Raw genomic sequence first — 12,487 nt, 5'->3', positions numbered from 1 at the left:
AACAACTCCATGAAGAACAACTTTTAAAACTCACACAGAAATGTTAAGTTGGGAATTGAACCTACGTTTGACAGCGTTGAGGACCCTGCTGTCCAGGGGTTTCCTACTGGGGTCACTAGTAGAAGAACGGATCCCTGTCCCACAGCTATTGGCTAAAGTGTTTCTGCAGGGACACACAGCAAACACCAGGGGGCGCAGTCAGCAGCAGGCACATAACAGTAGATAAACATGGGAACACACACACACACACACACACAACTAACCGCATTGCACAACATGGCCACAGATGGAGTGTGAAAGTTGCTTTGTGACAACAGCGGTAGTGTTGGAGTCATACACACAACACAAATCTTACAGTAGGTCCTTAAATACAAACTGCTCAGCTTTTTTAGACTTTTTACACACTCACCTATCAAAGAACGTGGCTAACAGACGGCGGAGCAAGACTTTGTGTTTGATTCCGGCACATAGATGACAGTTCATCAGCTGGCCTCGAGTCATGAACACCTGTGTACCTGGAGAAGGAGAAAAAAAGGAGGCTTGTGTTACAATTCCTTTCTTTGCTGTTTGAAGTCTCTTGAGGTTCGTCCTGCGTCTCTTCAGCCCGATTATAAGTCCATCTTCTAGCCTTTTGCTGCTTTAAAATTCATGTTCAAGAAGATCTTTAATCCAGTTAAAAAAAACTTTCCAAAGCAGATTCAAAATCAGGAGAGGAATTGAAGTTGAAGGCCCCTTAAAACATCAACTATTAAATTACTCGGGTCTATTTCCTCTCAAAAGCATCTCTTTGTCCTTCATGTTTTGTATTCTACATATTGCATTTGATTGCAGTACGATCTGATCGAAGCTGAAGTTTTCTGATTGATTACGAACTGCATCTGCTCGTCTCTTCGCGTACGAGCCGATCTCCGTCCGGAAAGTTCACTTGGAAGCGCTCGGTCCGCATTCTTTGGTCCCAAAAGATCCAATACTAATTTGATTAAACTTTCTACCATGCTCCATTGTAGGAATTATAATGGCTACATGTTCAGGTCTTTGAAAGTCGTTGCTCTGCCTGCCAAGAGTGATATCTGGCAGTCGCACCAAAGAGTCCCGTTTTTTTTTTTTTTGTCTCATCATACCAAAAAAAGAAAAATCCTTCTCCTCATGCTCTCAGAGGCCTGTAAGGGGCCATTTGGCAAACTCACCCGGCAGGCTGTCATATGCTTTTTACCCCCAGAGTGACTTCTGTCTCGTCGCTCCACCATAAAGGCCTGATTGATGATCACTGCAGAGATGGTTGTCCTTCTGTCACGGACTTCAATCTCTGCAGTGAGGCTCTGCAGCTTTCGCTCGACACTGTGATGTGGGTCACAAGCTCTGTCTATCAACCTGATCAGAATGTGGTCGAACGTGGCTCGGATGTGACCAAATCATGGTTAATTAAGGTCGAGGAATTCAGCTGAACGTTATCGTTGTATATGCAAATTATAGATGTTTATTAGAACTAGAGTTCTCAAGTTACCGTAAACCAGATGAGCAGAGATTAACCTCCGACAGCAGCCGAGTATGAGTCACTCCAGACATAAACACATCGACGTAGTTGGTAATCTGTATTTACAGATTCTACACAGAATCTGTGGGCAGGGATTTTAGGGATGGCAAGTGTTCTGGTTTCTGTTTGTAGTACGCTTGTAGTCCGAGTAATATTGACCAATCGTGTGTCAGGAGGCTGCGGCGTGTGCAGGCGGAACGTAACACGATTTTGCTTCTTATTAATCTCTATAAACCGACATCCGCAGCAAGTTCGGCCAACAATCCGCTCTAGATCTAAAGTTCAACAAATTCCCCCGACGCGGTGTCATGAAAGCCGCTCGGCGTTCAGATTTCCCGACTTCCTCGAATGCGTCAGAAATGATCGATCCGACCTCCGTTCGACAAACGATTTTAAAAGTTGTTTTCTTCTCCTCTCGAGGACACACCTGACAAAGCTTTTATGATGTTGAAATTTCGTCAAAGGTAAGACCCGTTAATTAAAGTAAATCCCAAGAACAAAAAAATTCCCCAGTAGTGAGCAAGCGTGAAGCCTCTGTGTAACTTAATCTTTACAGTGAAACTAACACTGACCAGAAACAGATGAACAGGCGCTCCTCTGGGGGATTTAAAGTAATAATCTCAGATGAGGTAACACAATGGTGATTGAGCCTGTGGCCCACCGGTGAAAGCCTTTTCATTTGCAGTAGATAGTAGATTGTCGCTTCTCAAGTTGCTAACTGGACTGTAAAGTATGCAGCAAGCGGAAAAGGAAGTCTAGACTGCAAATCGTTCATCGCTAACTGCTGGCGACTCACCGTCGTCCCCAGAGGCTATCGACGATAGCCAATGGGTTCTGAGATTGGGTTGTTGGTAATCAATGGCGCCCCTCCCTCTTACTGAGTGTTATCTTGTGACCAGCTCTGGGAAAAGTCTTTTGTATTTTACAGTCTTAGGATCTCTAATCTCAGTCAGAATATATCCTTTCAAATGATGTAAAATATGCAAAAGGCTGGATGCATTATTACTTTCCGAACTCGCTGCTTAAAAGTTCCCCTCCGCATGCGAGCAGGTGAGTGTGTGCGTGCGGGTTGCATGTGTTTGCATGTGCGTGCCTACCAGCTACCAGTTCCAGCTTCTCCCCGGGGTCCCCCTCGGAGTAGAGCTTGGGGTGGCAGCGGTAGCCTATCTGGCTGATGAGGCTCGCAGGCAGCGCCACCAGGTCCCTGCGGATCAGCACACAGTTGCGGTTCTCCAAGGCCAAGGGCACCGCTGCCATCTCGGGCTTGTCCTGGACTGATGAGAGGAAGAACAGAGCGGGGTTCAGAGAGAGAGGGGTTTGTGTTACGCAGCAGAAAATACCTTTTTGGTCATACTTTTGTGCCGCCTATATATAGACGGTATGATATTGAATTAGTAAAGCAGGATGGTGTAATCCCATACAAGTTTGTTGTGTTTCATAAATGTTTCAGAGCATTGCAGATGTATCCCAGATAAGTCACGATGCTGCATCAGCAACTTCACTTTTTGGAGGGGGACAGATCCGAAGCCGGGTGGGTGTTAGGTTCCTACTCGCAAAATTGCTTCCCCTTAACCTCTGAGATGAGTGCACACACACAACTCCTGCACACACGTGCACGCTCACACACACAGAAGAGGAGAAATGAATCCATTAATTGCAACATGCATGCACAACAAAGGTGCGGATTAATGCGCTGTGGGCATGTGCATTCACACTTCTACCTACACACGCACACACACAGGAAAGGAAAGGCGCGCTTGGTTCTCAGATATCCCACAATGTCACCCTGAGGTGCTCTGACTGATTGGAGATCGAGTGGATTTCATAAATATCTGAAACTCTAGAATTTGTCGAACCTGTTTGATGCCTTTCAGCGGCAGGATGCTCAGAAAGATGGAGAGTGCATGCGTGTGTGTGTGTTTGAGAGTCGACTTTTTGGGGCCTGGCGTTTTGCGTTTATGTATGAACACAGCAGCTTCCTGTGTGGTGTAAAAAAAACCATAACAAAAAAGGCAGCACAGACCAGCTGTAGTAGCTGTTATAAGGGGCGTGTTGTTGGTCACGATGCGCTCCAATCATAACTCCATAGAGCTATCTTTATGCTGAGAGAACCCCTCACACACACACACACACACTGGAGGCACTGCTTTTTTTTAAAGATGCGCAGGATACATGATTTATGAAAGATTAAATAATGTAACTAGGATGAGATGAATGTGCATCCGTTTTCTTTGTACGATACATAACAAGTCCAGACAAGAAGCGACTATGTTCCCAAAAAGCCTGCGTTTACGGTTATATCTTTTCTGCAAGTCATGCAGAGTTTTACTTTTAGATCGGCCTGGTATCAAATGAATTTCCTCCCTCGGAGCCAAGGGCATTTGAGAAAGTAATTCACTGAGTCAGTTCTTCCATGACTACAAAGATAAAACCAATGCAGGGCTGCTATTGACATCGAGCACTTGATCAGTTTTTCCTCTGAACGTCTTCCAGTTATTTGTGTATAATTGTGTATAATTGTGAGGTATAACGCAGGACATATTTTTAGGATGAAAAATGCTCCAGAGTAAAGCTTCACTGATGAGTGCTCTCCACCAAATGTGCCAATGGTGTTTGAACTCAGCCTGAGCACTGCAACACTTCACACAGACTGAGTAAAAGCATCAGCATCACATGATACTCACTCCCGTAGGGGTTCGCTGAGCGTCCGTAAAGATGACTGTAGGCGTCCTCTGTGATCGCGTCGTACGGCTCCTCTTCAAACTCCTCGTCCTCGTTCTGGTACGACGTAGGGCTGTCGGTGGTCGGCAGGCTGGACGCTCCAGGGCTGGACCTTTCAACTCCGCCTCCTGCTCCGCCCCCGCCGGCCCCTTGCAGGTGGTAAGGAGGGACGCCGGGGATCGTGGTCCCACCTGCGGTCGTGTAGAAGAGTGAGCTCGCCCTCGCTAGGCGGCTCCCCAACTCCGAAGACGAGATTTTGCTGTGCGAAGATACAGAGAGGGGCGTCGGGTCCCCGCCTTCTAGTTTAATCTTCCGCTGCGGCATGAGCAGGGACGGAGACCACCCTGGGGTCCCCAGCAGGGCCGCCACCGTTAGTCCGTTCCCGTTATTACAAGGACTCTGCGGCTCGGAGCCCGTCTCCTCCATGGACCCGGCTGTTTGCGAGTCACAGTGCGGGGAGTTCGCCTTGAACATTAGGTCCATGCCTCTTTCCACTATATGCTGAATCTGGAGGTAGCCCGCTGTGTACATCACCACCAGCTGCTCGCTAGCTGCCATTGTTAGCTTCCCTGTGTAGCAGAAAGTGAGGATCTGCTCAAAGCAAGCAGGTGTGACGGAGGAGGGCAGCTCAAACTGGGTCTTGGTGGAGCTGCTGAAGAGGTCGCGGAAGTAGAGGCTGCTGGCAGCCAGAACGGCCCGGTGGGCTTTGAAAGCCTGACCTGGATAACAGAGAAGCAAGAAAATGATGAGAATTGTCTGTTGTTGTTAAAATAACGGCTCCAGTTTTTCCTGCTAACCAACCTTTAACAAGGATGGATACATCGCAGTAGTGTCCCAGCAAGCGCTGCTCATTTAGGGAGCCCAGGACTGTGGCTCCAAAGTTGGGGATCTCCACATGGAGCAGCTGGGACATGTTGGCCACAGAGGAAGAGAGGAAGATGTGGTTTCAAATATTTACTGCAGACTCCGCCGCTGAGAGAGGCATCTGTACGAGACAAAAAAAGAAAAGAAGGTATGGAGGACGCGTTAAAGAGAAGAGAAATGCTGTGACAAACGAAGCGGCGAATTAAGAAAAAAAAAAATACAAGAAAAGGCGTGAAAGATGAAAAGACATGCCACGGGGAGGTAGAGAGGTGAGAAGGGAGAGGAATTCAGAGAACGCTGAAAGAGAGCGAAGAAAAAAAAAAAAAGGGAGCGGGATCGGAGTTGAGATGAAGTGAGAAAATGAATTGCAGTTGAGGGAGAAGTGAGAGGTGTGTGAAAGAGAGATGGATTTGCGGAGATAGTGGGTAAGAGAGAGAGAGAGAGAAAGGAGGAGTCAAGTCGGTCCACAAAGGGAGACAACAATGGCGTTCATACTGTACATGAGGAGATTGTGAAATACCTCCGGGCTATGTTGTCCTACATGACTTAAATTCCAAGAGCCCTGGACTCATTCCATGCATCGCACTTAATGCATCAACAGCTATTCTCCTGCGAGCGTGACCCGAGAGTCGGCCTTGGCAACAACTTTTCTAACAGCGAGGAAACACAACCCCTTTTTTTTTTAAATATGACTTTAAAGATACTCCTTCAATTTCGCCGACTCTGCACCTTTATTTCGTCTGCATTTAGGTCCTTTGTGAACTCGCACAATTTCATACCCTGAAGTAACATTCTCCAAGCACCCTTCTTTTCTTTCCCTGAACCTTGTATCAATGTTTTTTTTTCTCTCCCCACCAACCCACACACACACACACGTATATACGCACTAGTTTCATTATTAAGCAATGCTGCAGAACAGTTTCCAGGAATACAAACTGAAAAAATGTCACCGCCTCTCTTACACACACACACACACTCTGTCTCTCTCTCCCACTTCATACAGACAGGCATGCACTCTGGGTTACTTACATAAAAGTGCACACACACACACACACATATACAGTACAGGCTGCATAGGGATTTCACTGTGTACTCTGGCACGCAAGCTCTCACCTGGAGAGACCTTCCTCGCACACGCACGCATGCATGAAAAAGCAGTTATCCCAGACAGTTCTGACCTGTGTGAGCCAGTCTTCTGGGTGAAGCACACCATGGAGCTGTGGCACACACACACACACACACACCAGCAGCAGCAGGAGCAGCAGCAGGAGTCAGGACCAGGACGGAGGAGATGGAAGGAGAAGACTCTGCCGTCTGGCCGACTTCACTTAAAGTGTCATTCCCCCCGTCTCGAGGATGATTCTCTTCTTCTTCTGCTGCCGCCTGACTTTTTCTTCTTCTATCTTCTATCTCTAAATCCTCCAAAGCCCCATTCTCTCAGCTCTCTGTCTGCTCTAGCTCTGCCTCCCTGTCATTATCTCTCTCTGTTTCTCTCCCCCCCCCCCTCCTCTCTCTTCTCTTCTCTTCTCTCTCTCTATTCTCCAAGGGTTGAATTCAACAAGTGCCGCTGTGGGGGGAGAGAGAAGTAGAGAGAGAGAGAGAGAGAGAATGGGGTGAGAGAAAAGAAAGAAAAGCAGAGCAGAGCGAATCAATGATGAAAGGAGTGGGAGGCTCGGCGTGTGCATGTGTCTGCGCGCGTGTGTCTGATCAATGCAGTATCTATACGTCGCAGGGAGTGGGAGGGAGAGAAAAACACAGGCTACAGTTACAGACGGAGACAGAGACTGGGCAGAGCGAGAGAGAGAGAGAGAGAGAGAGCAGAGAGAGCAGAGGAGGGAGGGGAGGGGAGACAGAGAGAAAGTCATTTGAGGACAGTACGAGTAGAGAAAGACAATTAGGTTGAAGCAACTTCTGCCCACTTTGCCCCCGGACACAGATGCCTATATGGTCCGACAGAAAGCAGCAGGAGGAGAGTGACTAAGACAAAGGAGAAACGAGAGGTCGGAGACGCCGTTAATTAATTAAGACGTCAAATAGCGAAACTTCTGAAATCCCAGTTTGACGCAAGTCTGGGGAGAATGCGTCACGTCTCTGTAAAGCTAAACACACGCTGCGGTAATCCTCTAAAAGCTTCACATAAGAACCGAAATGAAAAAATGTCGAGGTATTTCCCTTTTTCTTACAATCTGTGGAAGACAATAGTTCAACAAAAAAACAAAAAAAAAGGAGGTTTTACTTCTCCAGCAAGTGTTTTTTTTCTCTGAATCATGCGAGGACCTCTCTCTGCCAAACACCTACACACACACACACACAGAGAGAAGTTCTGTCTTCACGCAAGACTATGTTGCATTTCTACATGAATTGATAAATTAAAAATGATTAATTTGACGCCCCCGGCTGTGGTGGCGCAAGCTTATTCAGGTGACATTTCAACGTTTTTTTTCTTTGTGGTGTTAGTTTTTGTTTGTGTGGACGGCCCTTAAAATGTTGCTTGATGTGCAGGAGGGAGGACAGGAGCCAGATGTCACCGAGTATGACAGGGGAAGGAAGATAAAAGACGAGTAACGGAGGGGAGAACTTCCAGAAAGACGTGTGTGGGAGGGAGAGACGCAGAATGGTTGTGACATGAGTAAGTGCATTTTTTACAGTGTGTAAAAGTGCATCTCAGAGATCTTTGACAGGAAAACAATTCGGTGCGAATGCTCACAATCGGCTGTTACAAAGCCGGTGCGGATCTTTTTTCTTTTTTTTTTAAACGGAGTCTGTTTCCAGAAAAGATCCAGACACAATAGGCTTCATTTTCCGCCAAAAAAAAAAAAAAAAGCTCAAGTGGAGAAAGTTGTGCTAAACTGAGCAAACTTTTACTCTTCAGTCACAGCGGAAATATGAAAGGGAGGATATCACAAAGCGCTGAATACAGTGAGTCAGACTCCGGTTGAGAGAGCGTTTTTTTTTTTTTTTTTTGCTCCAGCAGGGCGATATCTGCACGGCACATATAGGCACACATGAGTGAGCACACACAAAAAGCACTGTGCGACTCAGGAGACGCAAACGCGCACGCACGCACGCTAATGCAAACACACACACAGGGGCAGGTAATCTCGCTGTGCACACTCAGCAGTACACAGTTTGTTCGTCTGTCTGCATGTCCATGTGTCAGTCAGTGTGACTATTGTGTCCTTACATCGCCTCCTGCCTCTCTCCTCCTTTCTCCTTTCCTCTCTCTCTCTCTCCTTCCCGCCCCGCATACCACATACCCACTGTCTCTCTGCCAATTAATGCACACAGGGCTGCATTGCAGTGAGGTTGGCGCGTGCCACGGCAGCAAGCACAGTACAGAGTCTACAGACATGCATGTACGTGCCAGCCGGGCAGAGCGAGAGGGGAGGAGGAGGAGGAGGAGGAGGAGGAGGAGGTGGAGGAGGAAGAGGAAGAGGGAGGGGGAGACAGAGTGAGAGAGAGAGAGCAAAGGAGAGTGAACGGGGAATATGTTGAGTCAGGCAGACAGGACGGCGGTGTGCCACTCTGCACATATACAGAGGCGATCATGTAAATGTATGCACGAATGCACATGAGACGAGCGTGCATGTGCATTATGAGGACACGCGCGCGCGAATAGAGGCGAACATATGCACGCAAACGGAAAAAGCAACCTCCTCCTGCTGCATTAAATATAGACTTTGCACATCCCTGATAAAAGAATATAAGGCATGAACTCCGTCAACTTGTTTGCCTAACGAGTGGTTATATATGTGTGTGTGTGTGTGTCCTCGTTTTCCTCTCTGTGCGTGTGTGTGTGTTTGCATTTCCATGTCAAAGTTTCCCGCATACCAAGGCGTGTGTTTTTATAATCATCTTTATATACCCAACTGTTACTTTTGGCACTCTATGTCAGCTATGCGAGCGTGTGCGTTTTTGTGTGTGTGTTAAGATTAGAGATTTGAATGCGGTTCTGATTGCTGTTGTCTGCTTTGTTGGGAGTGTGTTACATCCATTTTAATCAAGGACTCATACCTACGCACAGTGTTATTAACTGTAGCAGCAGGTCCAGGCATATTTGAATAATATGAAGAAATGAGACGATGTGCCAGATGGCACACACACACACACGCACACGCACACAGATTTAATGACTGGTTACACTGTAGCTACCTAGCCGATGACAATAGGGTAACATTCAAACATAAAACCGCACAAGTCACACACGGTTATGATTCATGTGTTTGCCTTTTAGTAGTTTATGAAACAGTTCGTCTAAGTTGAAGTTAAGAAGGAGTTGCGCAAACTTTTTACTCAGGCGAGAAAGCAAAAAAACACACTTAGATTAACATATTTTTAAAAGATAAATTAAGGTTGAATTAGTTTGTGTTTTAATAAGAGTGCAGCAATCGGCAAAAAAAAAGACAGAACATTTTTAACAAAGCAGCTCCTTCCCCTCCTGCTTACGTTCCCCTCTATACCATCTCAATATGAAGCGTCGCCTCGTTATAAATATTCAGATCCTGCAGTTGTTCTCATGTCTAAAGTGTACCAGACAACAGATTCTATCCACGTTGAGACAGCAACGCTCCCTGGCAACAGTTCTACCAATCGGGACCGAGCGGAGCGGGTGTCTGCCTGAGTCTGTCTGAGTATCATTATGGGATGTCGAGAGAGAGAGGGAGAGAGAGAGAGAGCGGCAGAGAGAGGCTGCTTATCATTGCTTATAATGCAACATCATTCTCTGTGTATGGACCCCGCCGGGTGAAGTTGTCTGGATCAAAATCATCTTTTCTTTTCTTTTCTTTTTTTTTTTTTTTTTAAATCTTCCTATGATTCACACAGTTATGTAACAAACAGACAACTATGAAATGATTTGTTGTGGGCTGAATATTGTCTGGTATCTTTCCACTTGTATTCACTCAATATGCACCGATAATGTAACTCTTAGTCTGACGAGGAGGGGGGGGGGGGAAAGGTTGAATTTCAGGGTAAACTCGGGGGCATGGCGCTGTCTGCGGCAAGGCAAAAGAGACAGTGTGAATATAAAGTGATGTAGGGGACTTGTCGGGATGATTTAATCAACATTAGATGTAACATAATCGGATATTTCTACAACACATGCTGGCTCTCTTTTCATTAGTTCCTCACAGTGTTAAACTTTCTGGACTTTAAGCTCCTAGGGGATTCAATCTTTCTAAATGTTCATACAAATCGTAATTGGACTCTGTTGTGACACAGTGCTAAACTTTCCCTGCCTGTGTGTGTGTTTGTAGCATGGCAACCTCATGACAGGATGTAAAGGCTTGCTTGGGTAGAAGGGCATTCACATGGACGCGTGCTACACAAAGACAAGTATTATGTTTCATGTATCAAAGAACATGCGAGGCAGAACCCGTTCCTGCGTTAAGATAGAATAAATAGCGGGGGCAAAGGCAGGAGGTGGTGAATCTTGTGACTAGTCTGTGATTCGTTCATGACCCAAATACGTATGCGAGACGGTTCTTCAGGCTGTCTCTCCCACAGACGTATGGGAAGTCTGAGGAAGTAGATTAAGACTTTATATTCTAATGCCATTATCTCGATCCCCGCAGTCACGGCAGATTGGTTGTCTACCAATGAGTCTGGTTGTGCTCGAGGGTTTCCGCCTGTTAAAAGGAAGTTTTTGTTGGAACAGTCTTTGCTGTTTGGTGGATTAAGGTTGGGCCTAACCACCATTAGACAGCAGCATTTTTTCAGTGACAAAGCTGATTGATTCCTTGTACTTCTTGTTCTCCATAAATATGACGTTGCCTTTTAATTTGTCACAAAACTTCCCCTCAGCGCTCCGGAGCTTTGTAGCGCCTTTTAGCATCTTGTTTTGTTTATTCTTATCAAGAAACCTTGATTGTTTTGGCCGTTGGTGGAGACCAAAAACAGAGATAAAGGGAGAGTGAATACAGGACTTGCCAGGTGGCAAGAAACAAGAAACAAGACTGAATGCTAACGGAACGCTGCAGGAATGAGTCAGCATTTTTGCACTTCCTGTTCCCTTCGCTTAAAGTCAAGGTTTTTTAACAGGTTCTTGGTTAGTTACTTGAAATAAGGTCTGTGGTTAACATAACCTTGAGATGTTGACATTCTATGACATTAAATTGACCACCTATTAACCCACTCCTTTTGGTGTCTTGCTAACAAAGGTGTCGCTAACAAGTGGCTAACCGAGAATACAGACGCTTTGTAAAATGTAATCACGCTCAACACCTACATGTTGGAAGCTAAGTGGAGGTGGCGTTGGAGTCATGCGACCATTTTTGGTGAAGGAACCAATGTTATGCTAACTTCCAGGTTAGCCCACAAAAATTTTATGTTACCTTGAATCTGGTGGTTGTGTAAAAGGCTTGCTAACAAGTTAACTTAAGAGTTGCGACGGCTTAGAGAAGGGCGTTTTCGTTGTGTTCAAGTTTATTCTAAGACATTTTTTGACATTTGATATTTCTCAATTGTTCAAACTTGTTTTTGTAGCTTTTATTCAGTTCAGTAACAGTTAAAATTTCAGAATTCGATTGGTAAAAGTTTAGTAATTGGTAATTTGATAAATAAAATCAAAATTAAACAGCCAAAGGCTCAATTGTCATTTGTGCACCTCTTACTGGGCATCAAACTCGCGTGTCGTTTCACAGTGGTTGGGGACTTTACTGAACACAATCTGGGGACAGAAACCTCTGTATGAGTGGGTTACCAGTCACTTTAACGTGTTGTTGTGTTGATGTGCGTGAGAGATAGGCAGACAGTAAACAGGAAGAGCATGTATGTGTGTGTGTGCATTTGTGAATATTTATGTGTGTGAGTGATCCTCCTCAGGCAAAGGCATCGCTAATGATCTCCAAGTGGCTGTGGGAGGTAAACAAACAAACAGTAGCAAGCGGCTACTACATCACACCAATATGCGGTGACTAGGACATCGGGATGGCTGCAAACACGCAAACATATCATCCCACGTACCCTCGAGCATAAATGATGACTTTTGGGCAAACAGTCGAGAGTTAAAGAGATAAAGCAGGGCGACAAATTGAAAGGCACACGAGGGGAGATTAAATTGTGAGAGGCGAAAAAGGAGGAGGGGAACAGAGGAGATAGACGAACAAAAGGAGAGAGGACAGAAAGAGGGAGTGTGTGTGAAAGATGCAAATAGAAAAGAACAAGAGAGAAGTTGACAAAGCGCAGTCATGTGGAGAAGAGCTCAAGAATAGGAAAATTAGGCACAGTGATAGAGAAAGGTAAAGCTCAGAAAAGTTTTTACCTACAAAGGCCTAAAAGAAAATGTTGGAAAATCAAGATATTTAAAGGTTAAATTGACCTGATTGGCTGTTTCAATCACATTCAAAACTTGATCAGAATGAGCTTTCT

The 12,487-nt window shown here is 45.6% G+C and overlaps 1 protein-coding gene across 3 annotated transcripts in view; it reads right to left on the bottom strand.

Moving 5' to 3' along the window:
• LOC138601831 (nucleus accumbens-associated protein 2) overlaps nt 1-12,487 on the bottom strand; it is a 33,059-nt gene that overhangs the window by 6,010 nt on the left and 14,562 nt on the right. The window contains exons 2-7 of one of the 3 annotated variants that reach the window (XM_069673083.1): nt 6,298-6,686; nt 5,057-5,240; nt 4,219-4,974; nt 2,632-2,808; nt 410-515; nt 66-163 (exon numbers count right to left, since the gene is read on the bottom strand). In XM_069673083.1, coding sequence (XP_069529184.1) covers nt 66-163; nt 410-515; nt 2,632-2,808; nt 4,219-4,974; nt 5,057-5,168 — 1,249 coding nt within the window. In that variant the 5' untranslated portion in view covers nt 5,169-5,240; nt 6,298-6,686. Of the gene's footprint in view, nt 1-65; nt 164-409; nt 516-2,631; nt 2,809-4,218; nt 4,975-5,056; nt 5,241-6,297; nt 6,890-12,487 lie in introns of those variants that run through there. The other 2 variants (XM_069673081.1, XM_069673082.1) reach the window with 2 other exon arrangements.

This window comes from Semicossyphus pulcher, unplaced genomic scaffold (assembly GCF_022749685.1).
Source record: "Semicossyphus pulcher isolate SPU_LCO1_2020_fin unplaced genomic scaffold, fSemPul1.0.p SCAF_22, whole genome shotgun sequence".
NCBI lineage: Eukaryota > Metazoa > Chordata > Actinopteri > Labriformes > Labridae > Semicossyphus > Semicossyphus pulcher.
Note: the sequence above shows the minus strand (reverse complement) of the source record. Positions and strands in the feature narration are given on the sequence as shown.